General features: G+C 35.0%; 2 protein-coding genes across 6 annotated transcripts; one reads left to right on the top strand and one right to left on the bottom strand.

Moving 5' to 3' along the window:
- Positions 1 to 5,488: 5,488 nt before the first annotated feature.
- On the top strand, positions 5,489 to 24,776 carry LOC109003616 (sister chromatid cohesion protein PDS5 homolog B). 5 transcript variants are annotated; one of them, XM_018981836.2, is made up of 35 exons: positions 5,489 to 5,746; positions 7,958 to 8,161; positions 8,274 to 8,455; positions 9,456 to 9,582; positions 9,727 to 9,945; positions 10,135 to 10,351; positions 10,462 to 10,607; positions 10,744 to 10,889; positions 15,391 to 15,540; positions 15,669 to 15,717; positions 15,802 to 15,993; positions 16,376 to 16,558; positions 16,647 to 16,801; positions 16,888 to 17,014; positions 17,156 to 17,305; positions 17,443 to 17,502; positions 17,676 to 17,812; positions 17,960 to 18,077; positions 18,218 to 18,352; positions 18,481 to 18,677; positions 19,296 to 19,458; positions 19,580 to 19,726; positions 20,449 to 20,529; positions 20,620 to 20,805; positions 20,911 to 21,010; positions 21,095 to 21,291; positions 21,400 to 21,510; positions 21,793 to 21,872; positions 22,564 to 22,615; positions 22,738 to 22,824; positions 22,918 to 22,964; positions 23,155 to 23,217; positions 23,304 to 23,455; positions 23,743 to 24,164; positions 24,255 to 24,776. In XM_018981836.2, exons 1-35 carry the CDS (start codon positions 5,654 to 5,656, stop codon positions 24,303 to 24,305), a joined length of 4,926 nt encoding a protein of 1,641 aa, XP_018837381.1. In that variant the 5' UTR covers positions 5,489 to 5,653; the 3' UTR covers positions 24,306 to 24,776. The 5 variants fall into 5 exon arrangements, with proteins under 5 accessions (XP_018837381.1, XP_018837380.1, XP_018837379.1 ...); XM_018981835.2 differs by having other exon boundaries at positions 20,908 to 21,010; XM_018981834.2 differs by having other exon boundaries at positions 20,620 to 21,010.
- On the bottom strand, positions 11,537 to 12,518 carry LOC118348323 (transcription factor GTE6-like). The gene has a single exon (XM_035689855.1). It carries the CDS (start codon positions 12,378 to 12,380, stop codon positions 11,547 to 11,549), a length of 834 nt encoding a protein of 277 aa, XP_035545748.1. The 5' UTR covers positions 12,381 to 12,518; the 3' UTR covers positions 11,537 to 11,546.
- Positions 24,777 to 25,073: the final 297 nt, after the last annotated feature.

The following is a 25,073-nucleotide window of genomic DNA, read 5'->3' as shown; positions in this document are numbered from 1 at the left end:
AGTGTATTTAAGGGGAGGCATTTATGGCACTCAAACACACCCCTAGAGGAAAAACCAAACTGTCACTTTGTCTCCACTAGATTCTTCTTACACTTTCTCCTCCCCCTCTCATGCATAGCTCTAAGGAAACCTTAGTTGCTTCTTTCTTCAACACAATCACCATTCACACTCAACTTGCTTGAAGGTTTGGAGTATAGAAGTCGAGCATCATGAAGGACTATAGCTTGGTAAGGAAACTTTTATAGGGTGTGAAAATTTTAATCCAAGATTTTCAGATGTGGATAAAAGAGAGTCCTAAGTATGTTGAGTTGTTAGTTTTTAAGTCGAGAAAGAGGACGAAGGTATACATCTGTGCTACGTATGTCGTGGTTAGGACATGCAAATCTCTTTGGTTCGGTTCTTTGTGTGAATATTTTGTTTTAATGACTTTTGGGAAAGGGTTTGGATGAAGAATGTGACAAACCTATTGTTATTTCACCCATTAGGATTATTGTCTGTACAAGTAAAGTTTTGCAAGAAAACCTATTGTCATTCGGCCTCACTAGGGTTCTTGCCCATGTTTGTGTATATGAGTAAGCCAAGTGTATGATTAAAGGTTGAGGTTGGAAGGATTTACTATGACCGAGTGGATTTATGAACTTTTAGCAAATGAATTTCTAGATCCACCAAGTACACAAGTTAGTATGATAGTGTAAGGATTTATTTTCAAATCAAGTTCTAATATTTAGAACATATATATTTTCAACTTGCTTGCTTGTTCATTGACATTTTTATTAAATCGAAAGTTTGTAAGTTAGCCTATAACTTACTATTGGATAATATGCATATATTTTCAACTTGCTTGCTTGTTCATCGACATTGTTATTAAATTGGAAGTTTGTAAATTAACCTCTAACTTATTGTTGGATAATATGCTAATGTATTTGTGTAAACGTTACATAAATATTTGTGTTTATCTATAAATGCTGGAATTCTTGTTAAGATATATCACATGCTCAATTTTTTTTGTTATGACTGAATCATGCGTATGCTCGGTTTGTCATGCTATGTCCGGAACTTGTGAATACTTGGAATATTGCTCATGTGACATGTTTGATTGTTGCAAATCATGCTTTAAGTGATATATTGTATCATCATAAGATGTGCCCATATAGCATGTCCCAATGAAAAGGCCATAATCACATAATATGTTATCATCGTTATGTTGCCATGCATTTCACATGCTATGTTATGCTATGATTACATGCTACTATCTCAAGCCATGTAAGTTTATTAGATTGTGCATTATAGTAAGTTTTGACATGACTCTAATACTAAGATGAAGAAATATTCTAGTGAAACTCTCATATCTACTTTGGAGTGACTAAAGATAGAGTGGTAACTCTGGGATTGACAAAATACGATCAACATGCTTCGAATAAGATCACAAGGTTTCTAAAGTGAAGTCGTGGTGCCTAATGCAGTGGGTACAAAATGTGGTAAGTATAGTGAAGGCATTACGAACTACCGTATTAACTAAGGGCTTTTGGTGAAGGCGTGTCAATTTAACATTACTCATCTCTTACACCCGATCTTTTCACTAGTGGCAGAACCACATTAATGGTTGGGCCCCCAAAATTTTTTTTAAAATTCAAAATTTCTCCTAATTTTTTTTCATAATTATATATATAGGAAATGGCCCACCAAAAAGTTTATAATTATCATATGCCCTCCAAAATTTTCTAAAATTTTTATATACATATAAATATCTTTCCAACTTTTTTCCTATAGTCCTAACATATTGTATACTTTTATATATTATCTATTTTCTATGATATGGTCCCTCCAAAATTAAACTGAAGTCAGGTTTATGAGAAATAATAAACTTTTTAACTTGTATCCCAAAGTCTTTTATTGTACAATACTAGGCTTCTTAATATAGAACCCGCAATAAATTAAATTCAAAAAAATGATTTAAATTTGATGATCTATAGGAAAAACAATTGAGAAGTTTTTATCCCTTAGATTTCATTGAGCAAGAAAATATTTATTTAAGATCTCAATTATAGTATTATATATTTAATGTGACACCAAATTAATATATATATATATAGATTTTACATTAAACTTGATAAACTAGATTACATACTAAAATGAAATATAGATTTCTATCGGATCACTTTATAGTTTTTACGAAAAAAATAAATTATAAATATTTCATTGCAAAAATAATAATGGATTAATATATATTCACGAAACATTGTCGCCAGAAATATGAAATAGATGTTAAGTTGTATTTTTAGAATTTTATCTTTACATGTATATAGCAAATTATAGAATCTCAATCTGTTGAGATGAACGGAAAATGTGATTCATAAACTTCCTCCAATTAAGGAAGATGGATTATAGAACCAATTCAAACCCTTATCTGAAAGTAATTATAAATCATAAACTGATTACTATCTGTAATTTTTTTAATTCTAAAAGCAAAGATAATACCCTATTCTGTAGTGAATCATTAAACGGAAAATGTGATTCGTAGACTTTTAATAAAAAAAGAAGAAGAAGAAGATGTATTAAAGAATCAATTCAAACCATTTTCTCGAACTAAATATTGCTCGTGACTCGATTCATATCAATACCTTTTTTAGAAAATATATTTATAATTAAAAATTGTGTAATTGTCGCGTAATCGTTTTGAAAAAAATAAATAAAACATAAGATCTACATAAAAAAAATTAATTTTTTAATATTGAACTTCACTCATTTTCAAAACGATTAAGCGACGGTTCCACAATTCACGATTGTATATAAAATTACTCATTTTTATGATTACTTTTGTGTAATCATTTTGTGACTAGAGTATTTTTTGAAATTTAGTATCTCATTACATTAGTTATTCCAAGTCTTTTTCTTACTCTTTTTTTTTTCATCTATGAAAGCTCCGTTAGTTTGACAGAAAATAAATAGAAAATTGATTTTGGCCCTAAAAATCTAAGAATAAAAAATTAAAAAAAAAAGACTAGGTATTTTAATAAAAAATAATCTTAAACGTTAACAAATTGAAAAAAAAAATTACGAATTTACAAAAACATAAAAGGGAAAAGAAAATATGAGGGGTACGTGGCTAGCTAGCACTTGATCATTATCAGTTACCTCCTAAACTCTAATTAATTAAGTAGTAAGTACTACTTATGCTTTAAATTCAAGTCTTTTTCCTTACCCCTCCATTAATTTGAATAATTTGATATATTAAACAGGAACTCAAAGAACTTTTTTTTTTAAAAAAATAAAAAACGTAACACCGAATTATTCAAAATTCTAAAATGAAATGTAAAAAATTTCAACCATTTATGCCAGAGTATAAGAGATTAGGGCATGTTTGACTAATAATGAAATGAGATGAGAATTTTATGAATAGTAGTGAAATTAGTTGAGTTAAGATGCTTTATTGGATTTTGAAAAATGAAAAAAAAATTTTGAATAAAAATATTATAAAATTAAAAAATTATTTTAATATAATTTTTAATATAATTTTTGCTTTGAAATTTGAAAAAATTATAATAATTAGGTAATAACTAGATGAAAAAGCTGAAAATTTGAAATTAAAAAGTATTTTATATTTAAGTGTTGTTTAAGAATGAAATTATGAGAAGTTTTGAGATGAGATCACTTTTCAAACGTGACCTTATTTTATTTCAAGAGTTTTTTTAGTAATGTTTTTATTATAATATTTATGACAAAATATCTTTTTAAAATAGTCTTCTTTAAGGAGAGGTTTGGACTTTGGATAGTGAGATGAGATGAGATGATTTTAGATGAAAGTTGAAAATTGAATAAAATATTGTTAGAATATTTTTTTAATATTATTATACTTTAGGATTTGAAATAATTGAATTATTTGTTGTATTTTATATGAGAATCTGTGAAAATTATAATGATGAGATGATTTTAATATCCAATCTGAGCTTAAAGGCACAATCTTTTTTATAATTGTTTTTTCAACATCGGATTAAATGGAAGGGTTTATGTGAAATTTGAAGAAGGGTGAACAAAGAGTTAGGCCTTGTTTGTAAACCAATCTCTTCCAATCACATCTCATCTTATTTTCAAATATCACTTAAATATAAATATTTTTTAATTTTTAATTTTTAAAATTTTCATTTAATATTTACCTAATTAATACAACTTTTCTAAATTTCCAAACAAAACACAAAAAATAATTCGAATTTTTCAATTCTCAAAGTGACACAAACAATTATCCTCACATATTGTATTTGTTTTGTGATAAAGATGAGAATGTTAAGCTTAGTTTTGTTCATTAAAGTAGCATATCTTGACAAGAGTTTGGCTCATATATAGTGAAAAATAACTAAATGTGTTCTAGTAAGTAAATGAATGGGTAGAATTGGTTGGTTTGGATGTTGAGTTGAGATATAACTCAACATTCAACATCACTTAGACACAAATACTTTTAAGTTGTGCTTGATTAGTGAGGTATTTCAGTCATCTTTTCATAAATAGATGAGTTTAATTCATTTCAAACCAATCATTGATGAGATCCACTGCTTTTTCAACTTTTCATAAAAAAATTAAACTCATCTCAACATACTTCATGCATTTCAACATAATTTTGTTTTAACATTTTCATCTAATCATTAAAAGCTCTCCAAACTTTCAAATAAAACATAAAAAATAACTCAACTTTATTAAAAATAAAAATAAAAAAATTATAATTTTATAATATTTTATTCAATTTTTTCTCTATCATTTTTCAAAACTTCATAAAATATTTTAATTCAAATCATTTTACTATTATTCATAAATTATTTCATTGTTATTCATAAATTTTTTAATTAATTTCATCTTAATATCCAAATGAGATATTATTACTTTCTGACGTGACACGTCCATATATTTTTCCATATTATATAAATTAAATGTAATTCACAATTAAACAAAAAATAGTTATTTATTATATTATAAAAGCAACAGATATAACTTCATCAAATTATTGAATAATTTATAATCATTCTCTCGTATTAATAATAAATTATTCTGCTATTAAATTATTAAAAAATTGTAATACCCACTACCAATGATTAAAAATAAAGAAATAAAATAAAAGGATTGAATTTATTTTAAAAAAATGATATTTATAGTTATGAAGTGTATAAATATCATGTAATTCTTTTGAAAAAATAAGTAAATATACTAAATATATTACCTATATGAAAAAATTAATTTTTTAATAATAGATCTTATTATTTTTTAAAATACGGTATTTACGTACTTTATGATAATACGTAGCATTACTCTTTATTTTTTCTTTTATTTTATAGTTTAGTGTGATTATATCTTCTTTTTGAAAATTAGTAAAGATTAATTTTGATTTTTCTGTTCAGGGGAAAAAAAAGAAAAAGAAAAAAGAAGATGTAAACCGAAATATCGGATGCATATATCCACATGAGCATCTTATTATGAAGTCAGAATCTCGCGAAAATTTCGCTCACATTTGGAGTTCATTCCGGACGCTCGTTCGAAACTCGAAAGCCCCCCAAGTTCCAACCCCGAACACAGAGAGAGAGAGACAGAGAGAGGGAGAGTATTTCCTGGCCATGAGCAAAGAGCTCGTAAAACCCTCGGACGACACCCTTTGCTAAAACTGGAACAAATGGCTCAGAAGCTTCAGCAGCAGCTCAAGGAGGTCGGATCCAAGCTCGAGACCCCTCCCTCCACCAAAGACGCTCTCGTCAGGCTCCTGAAGGTATGCATTTTCATCTAATTTCTGTCATACGTTGGTTCTTCCTGTTCCCTTTCTCCGTTGGTTATTTCCCATGTCTGGTTTCCGAGAAGCCTAACCAAAACAGTGCTAAAGAAAGCACACACATTTGACTCTCTCGTAAAATTATTTTTGTATTATTTTCTTTGGAACGTAGTTAGTAAGCTATTAGCTGAGTTTTATGGTATAATAAATTCAGCCAGACTTATATGCCATTTGAGCTAAATAGTGCAAAAGCTTTAAAATTCATGTTTAATTTTCTTTCTTTTAATTAGGTTAAATGGAATGCTTACTTGCATTTACACCTCCTAATGTCGATATTAATATATTTGATGGAATTTTGGGGAGAAATCGACTGAATAGGGTTAATTTGCACAGTGTTTTGAATCCCTTTGATAAATTAAATGATTGATATTTACGGTGCAAAACTTTTTGTTTTTGCTCTGGTTTGTTTCGTGTAGCAAGCCAATGTAAACTAAATAAATTGAGACTTCGAATATTCTATTTTAGGTTTATGAGGACAGAATTACTCAATTCAAAGTAGCCAGCCAGTTCTAGTTAGGATCGGTCTGAGTGAAGCTCTTTTTGCTGTCTCCGGGTCAAACTCCCTAGAAAATTTGATTTTGTTGAGCTAGAAAGTCATAATTTTGATGGGATTTTGATCGTATCTGGTCCAAATAAGATTCTTTGAGCTGACTGTTATGGAGTCTGGCTACCCCTGTTAGTGATGGGTAAAGAGCTTTCTTGTTTGAGTTAATTTGGAAAAAGATCAGTGACACACCCTGATGGTTTAGCTTTGAGTTATACTTCTAGTTGTTCTTATGGATTGATTGAGCTACCCAGTGTTCATCTGGGAGGGCATAATAGTCAGCTTTGATCTGTACACTTTATCAAGATCTTACTGCTGTAACCTGTAAGCTCAATGAGTTCATGCACATAGGATGATCTTGACATGAAAATCTATTTATTGAGCAATTTCCAGTCTGACACCATGAAGAGGCTGTAAATAAAAGATCTGGTTTGAGGATACCTGAGACAGAGTGTTTTTATTGGTCTGTTTTTTTTTATTATTTGAGAGTTGCATCTGTGCCTTGATGTGTCATACTGATCCCATCAGACCAAAACTTTAGGAGCTCCTAGATCATTGTGTAATGACAAAATGTTTGGTCATGACAGTTTGTTGGTTCTTCATTCTATGGTTTCTGCCAACATCAAATAATGTTGTGTTCATTCAAATTTAGCTGTTGGATTAAAAATACAGATGACCTTTGTTCTAGAGCATATCTTTTCTGATTGAAGAATTGATTGTTTTACAGTTCCAATGACTGTTAAAAGATACTTACTACACAGTGCTATGATGAAAGAAAATGCTACAAGTTGCCAGCACCATTGAGGTCATAATATTGAAAGACATGATGTGATAGCTAAGAAAAAATAGATGGAAACTGTGATAGGATATAGGTGATGACGTCAAATGATCATATTTGCAAGTTTCCTCCTGGTTGGAAGTATACAGAATAATCAGAATTATGTCATGTCTTTATCCATGGATGGCAATCAGATGGTTACAAGATGTCAATGTACCTAAGATTTCACTTACTTTTATTGTTATGTGAAATAAACTTCTCATTTTGTAACTTGAACAGCTGAATGTTTCGATCAACTAAAATACCGTTCTGAAGTGCTGTTGATTGGGCTTTTTAAACTGACCTACAAACCTACATGTTGCATACAAACCACATATGTCTGATTTGTGCCTGTTAAAACCACTTAATTGTTATTATCTGTCCTATATTATTCTCTAGGTCACTGATAAATATGTTATGTTGAACTCTTAGCATTGACACACTTCCTAAATATGTATTCTGTTGAGTTTGGCAGACAACCAGTGATTTAGATATATCCTCTTAATGAAATGAAGGAACGAGATCAATCGTGGTGAATAAATAAGTAGATATTGTCTGTTTCCTTTTTAACAAGATACATCCTTTGATTTTCTCATTGGAAGTAAGCCGAGCTCGTATTTTATCATTGGCATTGAACATAATTATCCAAAATATTCAATTCAGTCTTGTTAGATGTGCACAATATTTAATTCACGTTGTTGGATGCTAAAATGTGTGAAATTATACATATGAGTTAGGTTTCTCATTTGGTTAATAAATATCATTGCATTTTTTTCCTGTCAACTTGCAGCAAGCTGCAACATGTCTCTCTGAGTTGGATCAATCACCATCGGCTTCAGTCTTGGAGTCGATGCAGCCTTTTCTTAATGCAATTGTAAAGCCAGAATTGCTGAAGCATCAAGATAGGGATGTCAAGCTTTTAGTTGCAACATGTATTTGTGAGATAACCCGCATTACTGCACCTGAAGCCCCTTACAATGATGATGTTCTAAAGGTAATTTTTTTTTTCTTTTTTGTAATTGGCAAGTGGTTTACGATGTTGGTCATGCATTTCCATTGTACCTCTATTTAAATTGTACTCCCATCTAATTGGTATCTATTTGCAGGATATATTTCGCTTGATTGTAGGCACTTTTAGTGGGTTAAGTGATACCGGTGGTCCATCATTCGGTAGGAGAGTGGTTATCTTGGAGACTATGGCAAAATATAGGTCATGTGTTGTAATGTTGGATCTCGAATGCGATGATTTGGTGAATGAGATGTTCAGTACATTTTTTGCCGTTGCCAGGTTTGCCGTTATCAATTTTTAATAATTTCAAATCATTTTCAATGAATGTGCTTCTTTAGAAAGATGCTGATTCCTTTTTGAATTATTTGGTGGCCATAGGCATTTATGGCGTCGCATAAATGGATGTATTAATATAGCAAAGGAATTGTTTGCTTTTAATTGAATGACACATTTTTTACTGATCTTTTTTATCGATAAACAAATTTTATTGATATAAAATAGACAAAGGCCCGAGTATACAGGACATATACAAGAGTGTCACTTATGCATGCTAGTTTAGTGATACAAGGAAGTCATGAAAAGACATGCCATCATTTTTTACTGATTGCTATGCTAAAACACAGAATTTTCACCTTTTTCCATAATTTGTTGGACTATGAATATCTTAAATTCAATTGTAATCTCTTATGGTTTAAGCTTTTCTGAAATAGTGGGTTCAGACGTTTTGCAATGAGAATTTGTGGGTAGATGTGCACTTGCTGTTAGCTTTTCCATCATCTTATTTTATTTTTAATTTTTTGACTTGGGACATTGAGCATGTATTAATATAGTAAAGGAGTTGTTTGCTTCGAATTGGAGGACACACTTCTTTTTTTTTGCTAAGTTAAAAATTTTTATTAAACACAATGTAATAGGCGAAGCCCAAGTACACAGGAAGTATACAAAAGAAACACCTAGTTACATTCTAATACTAGAAAAGCGAGACACACTTTTTACTGGGTGCTGGGCTACAACACAGAATGTTCATTGGCTTAAATGATTCATTTTTCAGTAATTTGTTGGAATATGACTCTTAAATTGAATTAGAATCCCTCTTATCGTTAAAGGTTTTCTGCAATAGTGAGCTAGGATGTTTTGCAATGAGAGTTTATTGGTAGATGTGCACTGGCTGTTAGCTTTTCCCTAGTTTTATTATATTTTTTTAACTTTTTTTTACACTGAAGGTGGGATATCTCCTGCAAATATAATAGCTGCTGTACTAAAATTGTTACATATGCAGGGATGATCATCCAGAAAGTGTTCTGTCATCAATGCAAACAATCATGGTTGTTCTCTTAGAAGAGAGTGAGGATGTCGGGGAGGGTCTTTTATTTGTTATATTGACTGTATTGGGTCGTAACAAAAGTGTAAGTACCTTTTCTATATGCCGGTATATGCAATTGCTTAAATTGTCCTCTTATTATATGTAACATATTTTGCTGCAATAGTGTTGAGTATTCTTACAATGCTACTTCACAAGGGAATTGATGTTAATGGAACTCAAATTCCAGGATGTTTTTATGGCTGCGAGGAGGCTTGCAATGAATGTCATAGAGAGCTGTGCTGTAAAACTTGAAGCTGGCATAAAGCAATTCCTTATATCATCAATTTCGGGAGATAACCGGTCGGTGAACAGTCACATTGACCACCACGAAGTTATTTATGATATATATCGCTGTGCTCCACAGATCTTATTAGGAGTTGTCCCTTACCTTACAGGAGAGCTACTGGTAATTACTGATTCAGCAGCTTACGGTTCTGTGCATCCATTATTTTTTACAAGCCTGTTTACTGTTACCCCCATGTACCTTGGATGCATTGCTTAGCATCTGTGATAAAATTGAGTTACTAGTAAGAAACTTAATGTTGTTATTTAATGAGGAAAAAATGCTTCTCTGTTCCAATTTCAACATCTGCAGACTGATCAGCTAGATACTCGTATAAAAGCAGTGAGTTTAGTTGGAGACCTCTTTTCTCTGCCAGGAGTTGCTATCTCTGAAGGCTTTCAGCCAATCTTTTCAGAGTTTTTGAAGAGGTTGGCTGACAGAGTTGTTGAGGTTCGAATGTGTGTCCTCGAACATGTCAAGAGCTGTCTGCTGTCTGATCCATTAAGGGCTGAAGTTCCACAAATTATTTGTAAGTGAATTTGATTGATTTACAGATTTACGTTCTTCTAACATGTACTTATCAGAGAAAAAACATTTGTGTGACATCTACTGACTTTGATTTTGGTCAACATTTTATAGCTGCACTTTGTGACCGGTTGTTGGACTTTGATGAAAATGTTCGTAAACAAGTTGTTGCTGTAATCTGTGATGTGGCATGCCACGCTCTAAATGCTATTCCACTTGAAACTGTGAAACTTGTAGCCGAGCGCCTTCGGGACAAATCTGTACATATGCTTTCCCTTCTCTCTCTTTTTTAATTTGTTCTTCTTTTCTTGTTTAAAGTCTCCAGCAAAAAAGAAAAAAAGAAAAGCCTATCTGCCAATTTTTATTCCAATATTTTCTTTTGCTCTGAATTTCCAGCTGCTTGTTAAAAAGTATACCATGGAGAGGTTGGCTGAAATATTCAAGGTTTATTGCATGAAGTGTTCCGATGGCTCAATCAATCCTGATAATTTTGATTGGATACCTGGCAAGATTTTAAGGTGTTTTTATGACAAAGATTTTAGGTAAATTTAATTTTGCATGCTGCACAAGATGTTTTTGGTTGGCTTCAGCTTTTTCTTGATATTTAACGTCATGCAAGGAAAAGCCATTTTGGTTTGCATTTATACAAATAATATGAATAAAGTATTGAGTGGCAGCATCCTCCTATTCTCATAACAAATCAAAAGATGATGGGTTGTAAGATTTGATCTTTTATGAACTTCACTAGATGTTTATGATTTGAGCCACCAACAGAAAAGTTGAGTCGATAAAGGTATATGTGCTTTGATTATTTATTAAGGTCTTGCATACTTGGGGTTGCGCTTATAATATAATTGCTTTTACTTGTAAAAAAAACTTACTTTAGTAATTCATTCATCACGTATAGAGGTATTACATAAAGCAACTAGATCAAGGTTGACCCATAAGTTAATCCTGGTATGAAAGTTGTCACATATATGTCAATCTGGTTTAATTTAATGTCAGCACTAGGTTTTGTCATTTTCCCTCCTAGGGTTTTGTAACACACCTGATGTGTAGTGTTTGGATAACTAGAAAATATGAGAGAAAATGTAAAGAAAATGGTCAGATTCGAGGTTGACCTAGCCTCCAAGAGAAAAGAGAATAGAAAAGATTTTCATTAATGATTCTGGATAGCTGAACCCTAGAGCCCTTGACTCTTACATAAAGAAAATGATCCCTACATGGGCCCAGGCTAACACAACTAAAGGCATACAATAAAATAAAACTAAGGCCCAAGGCCCACTAACTTTATTGTAGTCCAAATAACAGGAAGCATTAAAGTAAAGGAAGTTGTAAATGAAAGTAAATTGGCCCAAGGCCCATGGCCCATGTAATCCGGTTGTGGACTGTGACAACCCATCCCCCATAGAAGCACCTTGTCCACAAGGTGCGGTATCCTTGCCCACACTTGTCCCACCACCTGGGTCCCACCACGCTTGTCTCAGTTTCTTTCTTTCCTCTAGGAGCCTCTTCTCTTCGGTAGTAATTTTTTTGCACTTTTGAACAACCACTTTCTGGAGATCTTCTAAATGCTTATCAAGCTCATACAGCTCATTACTCAAATCTCTCGCCATTTTGGCATGAGCAGCCTCTTGAGCAAGCTGCATATTAAACTGTGCCTCTGCTTCCTCCTCTTCTCGTCTTTTTTCCTCTTCAGTAACTTTAGGAAGGAGTTGCAGCCACTTCTCAAAATTTTTCAGCAAAGTTTTGGCCATAACATGAACATCACTTCTCTCATCATTATATTTCATGGCATTTTTGAAAACCAACCTCACATCAGCCCATATTTCCCGAACATTCTTATATCCGGTACCATCCTTGGCCTCCATTTGATTTTTAATTGTATTGAAATCCATGGGCTTGTTAATTACCTCATAGTAGTCATGCAGCTTAAGACCTTCTACATCTACAGGTTCCATAAAAGGCCATGCCCACTTGTGTTGCATAATCTGGCGCAATATTGTGCCAAATTGGCGCATGAGCTCTTGCATTCTCTTTGTAGCAGCTGCTTCTCGACGTGATGCATCTTGCTGCTGCTTCTTGAAGCTTGGAATATGTTTCTCCTTATCTTCGGCACTCAACTGAAATGTCTGATTCCAAACAAGATTGAGGTTTTTCTCAACAACCTTTGTTTTGACCTTGAAGAGTGGTCGAATATACACCTCATCTTCATCTTCTCTGCCATACTCCACTGCGGCCTTATCCTTGCTATTCGGAAGAATTAGAGGAGCAACAGACTTCCTCGGATCCTTAGCAGGGTCTATCATTGCCATTAGCAATATGTTTTTTGGTTTCAAATCAGTGTATATGATAGAAAGTTGTTTGTGCAGGTAATCCAACCCCACTAAAATATGAAAACAGATATCCTTCACCCTATGAATGGGCATACCCCGATAATTAGTATACTTGCTAAGAGTAAAAAGATTATCACCCAAGTACTCAAAAACCATACAAACATGCTGCCCATTAGGACCCGAATGCTTGAAATTATCCAAAAGCTTCACTACACATTTTTTATCATCCGAGTCGCCCTCAGCTATCTGTTTCAGGATGGTTACCTCATCCATCGCTGCCTCAGTATAATGTTGTGCACTCTTTAGCACTTTCAGATGCTCTGCCTCCAAACCGAATTCAAGTACTACAAAACCATCTCCATCGTTCTTAGGTTGTTCACTGCAGCGCCTAAGACTGTGCAAAACACTTCCAGCTTCTTCCATATTGATGGGTACGGTTGGCAAAACAACAAGCAGTTGATGGGCAATTTTCTTATCTCCTAAAACTTGCAAACCCATGAATCTTTCCCCTCCACCATAGCTTACAATACCTCTCAGCAGCAATATATCAAGCACAAAAGGAGCGAAAGACTTCTTACCTCTCACTTCCCATGCAACCCGTTTCTTTGCTCGCCTCTTTCGCAGGTTGTAGCCGATTGCAATATGCCGAACAATTTTAAGCTGATCACCATCCTTGATGCCGTAATTTCTGGTAAAGTCAGTTTCTGTGACTAGCTTTTGACCATTATAGCACAAGCTGAAATGTCCCCAGAGATGCGACCATGAAATTTTGCACTGTACGAGCTTTTCATCTTCTAATCCAGGTGGTGATGACTGGTTCAGGGCCTTCTTTGCCGCCAAAATGTCGTATGGGTTAGATATATGGTAGTAGAGGGATTTCTTTTTCTGAGTTGTGAGACTGATCAAGGAGAGGGAAATGGTGCATATCGGCTGGCGTGGAGAAAATGGGCGACAGATTGCCATCGTCGATGCCATTGAATCTCGGAGCATCAGAAGCATGACAACGGGCTGAGTGGTGGAATAGATTGCCGTCGTCGATGCCATGGTGGAAAAGATCTGATGCGTCACCGTGCGCTCAGGATGGAATGGAAATGAGAGCGAGTTCATCCTCTCGTCGTCGCAAGAGAAAGAAAAGAGAGAGCCGTCGAAGTCTTGAAGGCCGTGATCGACGCCACCGGGATCGAACTCCCAGATGATGGTTAGGCCTCTTTTGATTAATGGGTCTCTGTTGCTAATGGCGACCGACAAGCAGGAAGAAGAGGAAAAATATTTTCTGAGATGAAGAGAAGAACACGAGATTCTTAGAGAAGGGTCAGAGAATGGTAGAAATGGTTCGAGATTTTTGGGAACAAAAAGCTGAGGGGGCTTGATTTCATCTTTTTCTTCCATAGCAACTACATCTTCCTCTTGTATTTCACAGATTTGATCTTCGAATTGGTTGAAACTTTCCTGAATGTTGCTAGCAAAATCGTCAAAGGACTGTTGAAATACTTGGTGCATTTTGTTGTGACTCTCCCGCAAATCCTTCAGATGTTGTTGAACAACATCGAAGCGTTGAAGATTATCTTCCATCAACTCTTTGATAATTAGTAAGGATGAGATGATGTTTTCCATTCTCATTGGTAAAGCCGATGCCAATGAAAGACTGGCTCTGGATACCACTTGTAACACACCTGATGTGTAGTGTTTGGATAACTAGAAAATATGAGAGAAAATGTAAAGAAAATGGTCAGATTCGAGGTTGACCTAGCCTCCAAGAGAAAAGAGAATAGAAAAGATTTTCATTAATGATTCTGGATAGCTGAACCCTAGAGCCCTTGACTCTTACATAAAGAAAATGATCCCTACATGGGCCCAGGCTAACACAACTAAAGGCATACAATAAAATAAAACTAAGGCCCAAGGCCCACTAACTTTATTGTAGTCCAAATAACAGGAAGCATTAAAGTAAAGGAAGTTGTAAATGAAAGTAAATTGGCCCAAGGCCCATGGCCCATGTAATCCGGTTGTGGACTGTGACAGGTTCATTTGGTGATTTAGCTTTTGGCGCGAGCAAAATATGAAGTATCATTGTAATTATGTATGTACTAATTATCCTAATCTTCTTCTCTGAAAAATGGTATAACAATAAGAAATCAGTAGTATAAGAATGCATGGCAATGTCAATTTACTAGACTAGCGAGAATCCTGCAAAGAGATCCTTCCGTTCTTGCATTATGAAATTATTGTGGCTGTCACTCCAGAAAGGTTTCTGGCTTTATGCGTTTCGGATGTGCTTACACCCAATGGTCTGGTCATTCTTCAATTGACACGTCAATCTTATTGCCCTTATAGTTGAATTCTTGTCTTGATCAATCATCACACTTTTTCCTTGGGATGATTTCAGTAGTGAAGTGAAAATGGCAAAAGAAATTTTCTTTGGTTGTGTTGGGATGCCGGCCACTTGATTTGTGTCTTCTTCTGAACTGAATATGGTGCAGAGTACTCCCTACATGTATATTAACTTATTGCAACGGTAGTAATTGCTATCATTGTACTATCTTTATATCAATAAAATATCTTCTTATAAAAAAAAAGTAATAGCTATCATTGTATGACTTGGTGCTAAGAGGGTGGGCCAAAAGTATTTGCTTCTTGATTTTTTTATAATGTAAATTTTGATTCTTTTTGGTGAGTGTTCATGTTCTTAATTACTTCAATTGTTCAGATCAGATACAATTGAGTCTATTCTGTGTGGGTCTCTGTTCCCAATTGAGATGTCCATCAAAGATAGAGTTCGACATTGGGTAAGAGTCTTCTCGGGATTTGATAAAGTGGAAGTGAAGTCCCTCGAGAAAATACTGGAGCAGAAGCAGAGGTATGTTTTATAAATGTTTTGTTTTAACATTAGGCAACTCCATGCGACTTTTGGTAGACTTCCCGAAATCTCAGCTTTTGTTTTTGATGGATTGTGTACTGATTTTGGGAGATTTTCTTGGGGTGCAGGGTACAACAAGAGATGCAGAGGTATCTGTCTCTTAGGCAAATGAATCAGGTTTGCAAACATTGAAATTTAGAAGATATTGATCCGTTATGAGCAGTCTCAAAATCGAAGTGATTGATTGTCCTCCAAATACAGGGTGTTGATGCTCCTGAGGTCCAAAAAAAAGTCCTTTATTGCTTCCGAATTATGTCTCGCTCATTTGCTGATCCTGTAAAGGCTGAAGAGAATTATCAGATTCTTGATCAGTTGAAAGATGCTAATATATGGAAGATTTTGACAAATCTTGTTGATCCAAACACTAGCTTTCAACAAGCTTGTACTTTTCGGGTAGGGATTAAGCTACTGAATAATATCATGTATTCTAGAACTGGTTTTGTTCATGCCACATGGTTGGGAGGAAATGGGTGGACAGGGGTAGTTGGAGGGCCTTGTTTTTAACTCCTTTGTTTGGTTTTGATTGGACTTGATATACCACCTAAAATATGGCAATGAAAACTCTTTAATGAGTCGAACCAATGTTTAGTGTAAATGCAGCCAAAACTTGAAAGGAATTAAGAATTTTTAATTCGAACTCTCTGTGACCTGTGTCATGGACTAATTTCAATCTCATGAACCTCGCTTATGTTCACCTATCTTTATTTAAAACATCGGAAACTGCATCCTGTTCTGTATGGAATGGCTTTCATACTAGATTTTCATTTACTTGCAGGATGATTTACTGAGGATACTTGGCGAGAAACATCGACTTTATGATTTTTTGAGTACTCTCTCTGTTAAGTGTTCTTATATGCTTTTCAACAAGGAGCATGTGAAAGAAATAATTCTGGAGGCTGGCACACAAAAGTCAGCTGGAAATACGCGATATACTCAATCTTGTATGAACATACTAGGGGTACAAACATGATGTTCCTACCTTTTGTGTTCTATCCAAAAAATTTTTTTGAAGGAGTTAATGTTAATTCTTCCGTAAACAATTTCAGATTCTTGCATGCTTTAGTCCGTTGTTGCTTGGTGGGGTTGAAGGGGAATTGGTGAACCTTCTTAAAGATGATGATGAAATTATAAAAGAAGGTGTTTTGCATGTTCTAGCTAAGGCTGGCGGTACCATAAGAGAACAATTGGCAAGTTCATCGAGGTGCGACTCTTGAAATCTTTGACGTTATAACTTATAACAAATTCTTCATGTATTATGTTTGTTATCTCTCTGTTGTTTACATGCAGTTCCATTGACCTTATATTGGAGAGAATATGTATAGAAGGCAGTCGGAGACAGGCCAAGTATGCTGTACATGCGCTGGCAGCCATAACAAAGGATGATGGACTCAAGTCACTTTCTGTACTATACAAGGTTCGTTTTATGTTTCATTTTCCTATTTCACTTTCTGGCCTATGCTGTACATGCATCACCTTTAGATTTCCTTGACTCATAGCAATGTCAATGTGTAGTTCTGGTATATGCTAGAGCTGATCTTTCTTCCTCAATTTTCAGAGACTTGTGGATATGTTGGAGGAGAAGAGACATTTGCCTGCTATTCTACAGTCTCTAGGGTGTATAGCAGAGACTGCAATGCCAGTTTTTGAAACTAGAGAGAGTGAAATTGAAGATTTTATAATAAACAAAATTTTGAAGTGCAGTAATGTACGTCTTCCAAGATCTACTAGTCTTGTGCAATTATTACCATTTTGATTTGATTTGATTTTTATTATTAGAAGAGATTTTGTTTCATTTATATGTGCCTCACTTTAAATTTGTGTATGCATTCTTTACTGTTTCAGAAAGCAGAAGATGTTGCAAAAGGATCTTGGGATGACAAAAGTGAACTTTGTTTATTGAAGGTAAACTGTTTAGGGCAGAATTGTATTTTAGTTCTTTTATTCAAGATAATAAAAGTTGGATGCATCGAAATTCATTGCTCGATAATGACCAGAATTATAATGTTCTGATATTTTCAGGATAATTACCTTTACAATTGGCTTACCCTCTCTCTCTCTCTCTCTTCCTGCTGCAGATATTTGGTATCAAGACAATGGTTAAGAGCTTTTTGCCTGTTAAAGATGCCCATCTTCGTCCTGGCATTGATGTTCTTCTGGATATTCTAAGAAACATACTTTCTTTTGGAGAGATATCAAAAGACATAGAATCAAGGTATTGTTAGCTTTGTGGAGCATTTTTAAATTACACTACAGTTTTCTGTTTTGATTCACTTTAAACGTTTTTCTGCTGTGATTTTCTTCAAAAGTTTAGTTTTTTTATGAAGTTTGAAATTCATGTAAAAGTCTTTCCATCTTATAGTTTAGTTGATAAGGCCCATTTGAGGCTTGCTTCGGCAAAAGCGGTTCTTCATTTGTCCAAGTACTGGGATGAGAAGATACCTGTTGATATCTTTCACTTGACCTTGTGGACATCAGAGGTGGGCTCCTTTACTTCAAAGCTGCTCCTAGTATAATCTTGATTTTCTATTTTGTTTATATAATTATGGAAATAAAAGTGGTCAGTTTTCACAATGATCTGAGAGTGATAGATTAATTTCTCCTGGTACTGATCTTGTAGATTAGGTTCCCTCAAGCTAAAAAACAATTCCTGGGCAAGGTCTATCAGTATATAAAGGATCGGTATTTGGATGCTAAATATGCTTGTGCATTCTTATTTAACATCATCGGATCCAAGCCACTAGAGTTTGAAGAGGTATGTATGCCAGAGTTGATTGATTAGTAGTAGTTTCTATGTTCTCATCAAGTGCATCCTATGGATGCCATAGTGGCTAGATTTGTGAGATCTAGTTGGCTGAATTTTGCATTTTGTTTGCTATGCAGGAGAGACACAATCTTGCTGACATTATTCAAATGTATCACCAAACAAAGGCTCGACAAATCTCTATGCAATGTGATGGAAATTCCTTGACAGCATATCCTGAATTCATCCTCCCATACTTTGTTCATGCTCTTGCTCATCATTCATGTCCTAATATTGAAGAATGCAAGGATGTCAAAGCATTTGATCTTATATACAGGTATACTTACTGTACATTTTATTTTATTCCACCTTTGATATGCATCCATTGGGTCTTGAACCCGTAATCTCATCCTCCACCCTGTTCTTATTGGAGGCGGCAGCGCCATTTTGAACTAAACCTCGCTGGCTATTTCACATTTTGATTTTGATTTTGATTTAATTGTATTTATTTATAGAGATTGTTTCATGTTGTATTTCACGGGTGTTAGAATTATCGAGAAGCAGAAGGAATAAAACTCAATGCAAGGCATCATAACACGTTTCTTAATTTTTATGTTATGGAATTAGATGGGTTTTTTTGTAGGTTTGTTCTTTCCCATAGTGTTCTCTGTAAATTGTACACGTGCTTTATTTGGGCACGAAATAATAAAATTGTTGGCGATATCTTCTTGCCAATTCACTGTATAGTAATTTCATTCAGCAAAAAATTATATATTCTTCTTGCCTTGCACTTATGCAGCATTGATGCACATTTTTATCACTAATTTGTCCATTTTTATCAATATGTATTAGTGTGGTATATTTGTAACACTTGACTGATTGTTACGATGAAAATCAGTATGAACTATGGTATTTGATGTGAATGTTCATTCCTTTAGTGTTCTATATTCGTCAGGCAATTGCACTTGATTATTTCCATGCTGGTGCGTGGAGATGAAGAAGCCAAGTCAGAAGCTGGTACCAGCAAGGAGAAAGAGAGGGAAATTATTTCTGTTATTTGTTCTATCTTTCAAAGTATCAAGTGCTCTGAGGATATAGTTGATGCAGCAAAATCAAAGGTGGAGATAAAAATTTTCTTATCTCTTGGCTTTCATTCAGTTAATTAATCTAAACTTAAAAAGAAAGTGAATACAGAGAAATCTAATTCCGTGCTTAACAAATTTCATTTGAAATTGTCAGAACTCACATGCTATTTGTGACCTTGGGTTGTCAATCACCAAGCGCCTAGCCACAAAGGAGGATGACTCACAACGGTCGACTGTGTTGGTCTCCCTTCCCTCTATGCTGTACAAATTGCTTGAAAAGAATGAAGGAGATGACTCTGTGGTAACTTCTGCAAAGAATTCATGTGTCTTGTTTTTCTAATTTGTACTGGATTTGGGATGAGGATAGACTTGCTGATTCTTTGCCATATATATGGTTACCGAATACATTTTATTGTGGCACCCATGCATGGCTTGATATCACCTCGTTGATTGTCAACCGATGATTCTTTATTGTTCATTAAATTACTTGAAAAGGGATGTTTTTATGGATCAATTTTGACTTATGACTGCTGCACTACTTGAATTCTTAACTTGATAACACTTGATGATGCTAGGAGTTTTCATGCTGTGCTCCATTTTGGATGTTTACAGTGTACTGTGAAGCTCTTGTGTTGCAATTAGGCTATGATGGCAGATTTGTGTATCTGTGTGGGTATGTGTGTGCGTGGCTGGTAGTGGCATGACATTACTGAATTTGGAAGTAGATGCAGCCTTTCTTAGTTTCTGGGCATGGAGTTGTATTTGTCGGAGAAAAGAATATATCCTTGCTTTAGGTAAAATCAAATATTCAGGATGATTTTGAAGGAAAAAAGCGTTGCTACCTACTGATATGTGCATAAAACCAATCCTCTTCTTTTGTAAAATTAGCCTCATTTATAGTAAATCTGGTACTTAAAATTCTTGGAGTCACTTGCATTAATTCTTTTTAAAATGGGAAATATCTTGCGCCCTGTTTCTCATTTTCAGAGAATGTCCATTAATATCATTTATTGTTTTCAATAGGCCAGTGATGGGCAAACATGGTTGGCTGATGAAAACGTGTTGACTCACTTTGAGTCACTTAAGTTAGAAAATGATGAAGAGGTACGTTTTACCAATCTGTGGCATGGTAATGTTTGGTGATAGTTTGTGCATCTTACATCTTTTACTAAAGTAGTGTTTTTATCACATCAGGTGTTTTCTGAAGTAGCTCAGGATGAAGAACTGAAACCTGGTGAAATAGATGGAAATGAAATGCCTCTGGTAAAAATGCTAAAACGCTTGAAATCTCAGGGGACCAAGGCTAAAAAGGTGAAAAAGAACAAGTCTTTACCAGCTGAAGCAAAAACTGCTGAAAATGATGTTGATATCTTGGAAATGGTGAGGGAAATAAACTTAGGTAACTTGGGTGTGTCTAATAAATTTGAATCAAGCAATGGTCATGAATATTTCCCGAGTAAGAAAACAAAAATGGATCTGAAGCAGGAGAAAGGTAAGAAAAGAAAAGCTAGTGATGCAACATCTGTTATGGTACTGAAACGCCCGAGGTCATCCTCAGCTCACACTGCTTTCAGAACACCAGCAGGTATTTCAAAAGCTCCTTTAAGAGCTTCTGAGGATGCCACTATTAAAGCAAGAATTATTCACTCAATTCAATCCATTGAAACAGATCCAGACATCAGCTCTGATTCAAAAGGAAAAATGTCCACCCAGAAGAAAATGATTGAGGGTGCTGATTCAGACTTGTCGGTACCTTCCCTTCGAAAGAACGAAAGCGTCCATGCAAAACATAAAGGAAAATTCTCTGACCGTGGTCATAATGATGAGGCAAATGAATTGGGAGAAGCAAATGACAGTGACATGGGGGTGAGCTCTGCTACTGGGTTAATCTACTTTAAGAGTTTGATACACCTAATGTTCTCCTGGTGGTTTTAATAGTGAAGATATCCACTTCTTTTCGTACCTCTATTGCAGAAGCCTGATGTGCTGACAGAGACTGATCAAATTGAAATAAGTAGTAATGTTAAGTCTCCTATCGGGTCTAGCAGGAAGCAGAAAAGGAAAAGCATTGCAGGATTTGCAAAGGTCAATCTTTCTGCACTTTCCCACCAGTGATATGTCATGTGTATTTTACTTATTTTGTGTATGTATATATGTTTACATGTGTACTGCTTTTCATTCCTACCAGTGGGTCTCAGATCTATGGCCTCTCCCTCCACAAAGGAAGGAGGTGTTATTTGATCTAGAGTTCATTGGGCCCTATTTTCTTCTCATATTTAAGGTTTAGCTGTTTACTCAGTATACAGAACTAATGGACATCACCATATAACATGCCATGATTTAATCTGATGTAAATTTTCCCCACAGTGCACATCGAAGGCTGGTGGACGAGATATCGAAGACTTGATTGGTTGCAGAATAAAAGTTTGGTGGCCTATGGATAAGCGGTGAGTCATCTTTTTATCTATATTCCACAAAACAATGAAAGCAAAAGAATGGCTGAGGCCATACCTATTCTGCCTCACTCACACAGAGAAACACATCATCACCTGATACTTGTCCATCTGTTGTTGGTAGTTGGGGGCCGAACCTTTTTTTTTTCCTGATCAGTAGATAAGATTTTACTGAAAATAATAATAGGCGTAGCCCAAGTACATGGGATATATGTAAGAGCATCACCTATGTATGATTATCTAGTGAAACAAGGAAGTCATGAATGCCAAGGTTATTAAAATAAATTATGATGAAACCTATGGAATACTGTTAAAACGAACGTTCTAAGCTCATCCATTGACCGCCCACGATCTTCAGAGCTTCTTGCGTTCTTCTCCCTCCAAAGACACCACCTTAGGCATATTGGTACCATCTTAATATTGCTGCTATCTGTGGATTACCATGTAGGCCTCTCCAATTTGCTAGGAAATCAACCATACTTCTCAGCGTTACCCAAGCTAATCCACTCTTGTAAATAAGTCATTCCAAAGCAATTCATAACAATGATTTGGTGTTTCCTTAGATTGCCTAATTTTCAATTGTTCCGGTTTTTTCTCCTTTCTGCAATTCCTGTCAAGGGCCAAAGTCTTCTCCTTTTGATTTTAGACACATACCATCCTAATGTCTCATTGTTAAAATTTCTAGGTTCTATCAAGGCACGGTTAAGTCTTATGATCCTCTAAAGCGGAAGCATGTGGTAAGCTTTGGCGTGCTCTTATTCTCAGTTAGATTCTGGGATTGGTTGATGCAAACGTTTTGTTATGTAATTATTGCACACTACATTTCTACATAATTTCACACCTTAATGTCGAATGGAAGGTTTTGTACGATGATGGAGATGTGGAAGTTCTCCGTATAGAAAAGGAGCGCTGGGAGCTCATTGACAATGGTCGCAAGTCTTCAAAGGTTCATATTCTTTAGCATTCTTTCCTCTAGCTGAGGACATTCTTTTATTTGTTTTCAGAAAAGCAATGACTTATTTCTCCCTTTTTCTTGTAGCATAAGCAGAAGTTAAATTCATCGAATGGCCCTCTTTCAAAAGAAGTGTAAGTGTTGCCTTTCTGATGCAGAATGTAGAGTATCTTCTTTCTCCAATTGTAAAATCAGTTTTTTTACTTTTATTTTGGAAGGAGAAGTGTCCCTGTTTGGTTTCATTATGTGTCTCTACCAGCATCAGCATGGTTCCAGCATCGGTATGCTAAATTATTTTCATAATTTCTTTTCATTGTTTTACAGGTCACCTAGGAAGCAAAATAAAAATTCAGGTGGCTCACGTTTGAGTAAGGAATCAATTAAGAAGTGAGTGAAGCCTTGCATTTTAGGTGCATTTCTTCACATTAAGGTTACATATCTTGGATTTAAATTCAGCTATCTTTCTCTTCTAGTGTTAAAGGGAAAAGAACTCCAAAAAGAAATTTGAAGCATGTACTAAAGGGTGCATCAAAAAGTGACTTGGGTGAAGCTGAGGACAAAGGGGATTCTGATATATCAAATCCTGAACCCGCCACAACGTCTAAAGCTAATGAAATGAACGCAGGTGAAGTATCTGTCTCTTCTGTTTCTAGTATCCAATTCTAAGCATTTAGCTTCAAACTCAACTCATTTTAGCTGATGATGTATATAAATACTAAGCTTTTAGCTATTAGGGTAAATACTATATGTTGGTGCAGAGTTTTGCCTTGAAATAAAGTTTTGCCTTGAAATAAATGTGAGAGCGGGCACATCACTTTCGGATTTTTGTTTCATTCAAGTTCTATGTTTTTGCATCCCTGATTTATGAAACTTCCAAAGACTCGTGGTATTTTAAATGCATTTTTTTTCCAGGTGATTCAGAAGGCGAGAAAGCTGAAAGACTGGATGAGAACCTAACAGACAAGGAGGAATCTGAGATGGAGGGGAAGTCATCAAAAACAAAACAATTAGAAGACATGGAGAAGAGCCTGCATCATCCAGATGAATCTGATGGAGAAGAAAAACCTGATTTTGAAGGAAGAAGAGCTGAAGATGTCAAGAGTGTCCCACAAGATAGTGAAAATGATGATGAGTATAAATCTCATTCAGAAGATAAAGAAGCAGATGAATCAAGCAGTGCCGTCAAAGAGGGAGCTAATGAAGAGGACAAACCAGATTCAGAAGGAAGTCAAGAAACCAATAGAAGTAGTCCCATGAAGCAGGAGAAATCTCGAGTAACGTCTGCAAATCCTTCTAGTGTTCATCATGTTGAAGATTCGGACAATGAGCCTCTTGTACATATCTCCACCCTTTGCTTTTGGTATATAAATTTGATAAAGCCATATTAGCATGCATTATAAAAATTTGGCTCTTATCAAATGCAGATGAGGTGGAAGCATCGAGCAGGAAAAAAAGGCTCAAGACAGGTAGGATAAACAGTTTGGCCAAAATAGCTAGCAGTGACATTCATGACTTTGCCGAGTCCGGGATCCATTGCCTTCTGTTTAGATTACAGGCTCAATGGGTAAAGAAGATTAATGCCACTACAATGGCGTAGAAAACAGAGTAATAAACTTAGAAATAGTTGCCCAGCAGCCACGCTCGAAATGCTAAACAGCCGTAGACATTCCATCGATTAAGGTAAGCAGTTTTAGTTAGAAAGTGGGTGATGATTTCAACAAATGACCGTGGTAGTGGTGTTAGATGGGTAGGTTTTGGCATGTAATTTTATGAGGTATGGTACATCTCTTTTGATCGTTTAATTGATAAATTTGAGGGGCCACATGTACAGATCATACGTGGGCATAGATGTATGTTAGTATATTAAATGTTTGATTCCTGACAACTATCAAAGTCACATAATCTTACTGCACTGCTGCTCCTGTCTATAGACTTGTTAATTTGAACTCTTCTTCTTCTTTGCATACGGAATGTTTGGTTACTGTGACTGGATCTTCCTGTTCAGGTCAATTGGAGAGGGTCAGAAGAAGGTAGCTGAATTGACTCTGCCCAACATTTCCAAGTACTAAATATCTCTCTGACCATAGACTGTTTCCTCAATATCCACCTAATCTCGCTCCCACACTACAAAGATAAAGGGTACATAAATATTTTGTTATTCTCTGTATGCTGGTGTTGCTCTGTCTGATCCTATAGCAAGATATTGTCATTGTTTATTTTCATGTATGCTTTGTCAACTTCAA

This window comes from Juglans regia, chromosome 4 (genome assembly GCF_001411555.2).
Source record: "Juglans regia cultivar Chandler chromosome 4, Walnut 2.0, whole genome shotgun sequence".
Classification (NCBI taxonomy): domain Eukaryota; kingdom Viridiplantae; phylum Streptophyta; class Magnoliopsida; order Fagales; family Juglandaceae; genus Juglans; species Juglans regia.
The sequence above is the reverse complement of the archived record's forward strand: the minus strand, read 5'-3'. Positions and strand labels throughout refer to the sequence as shown.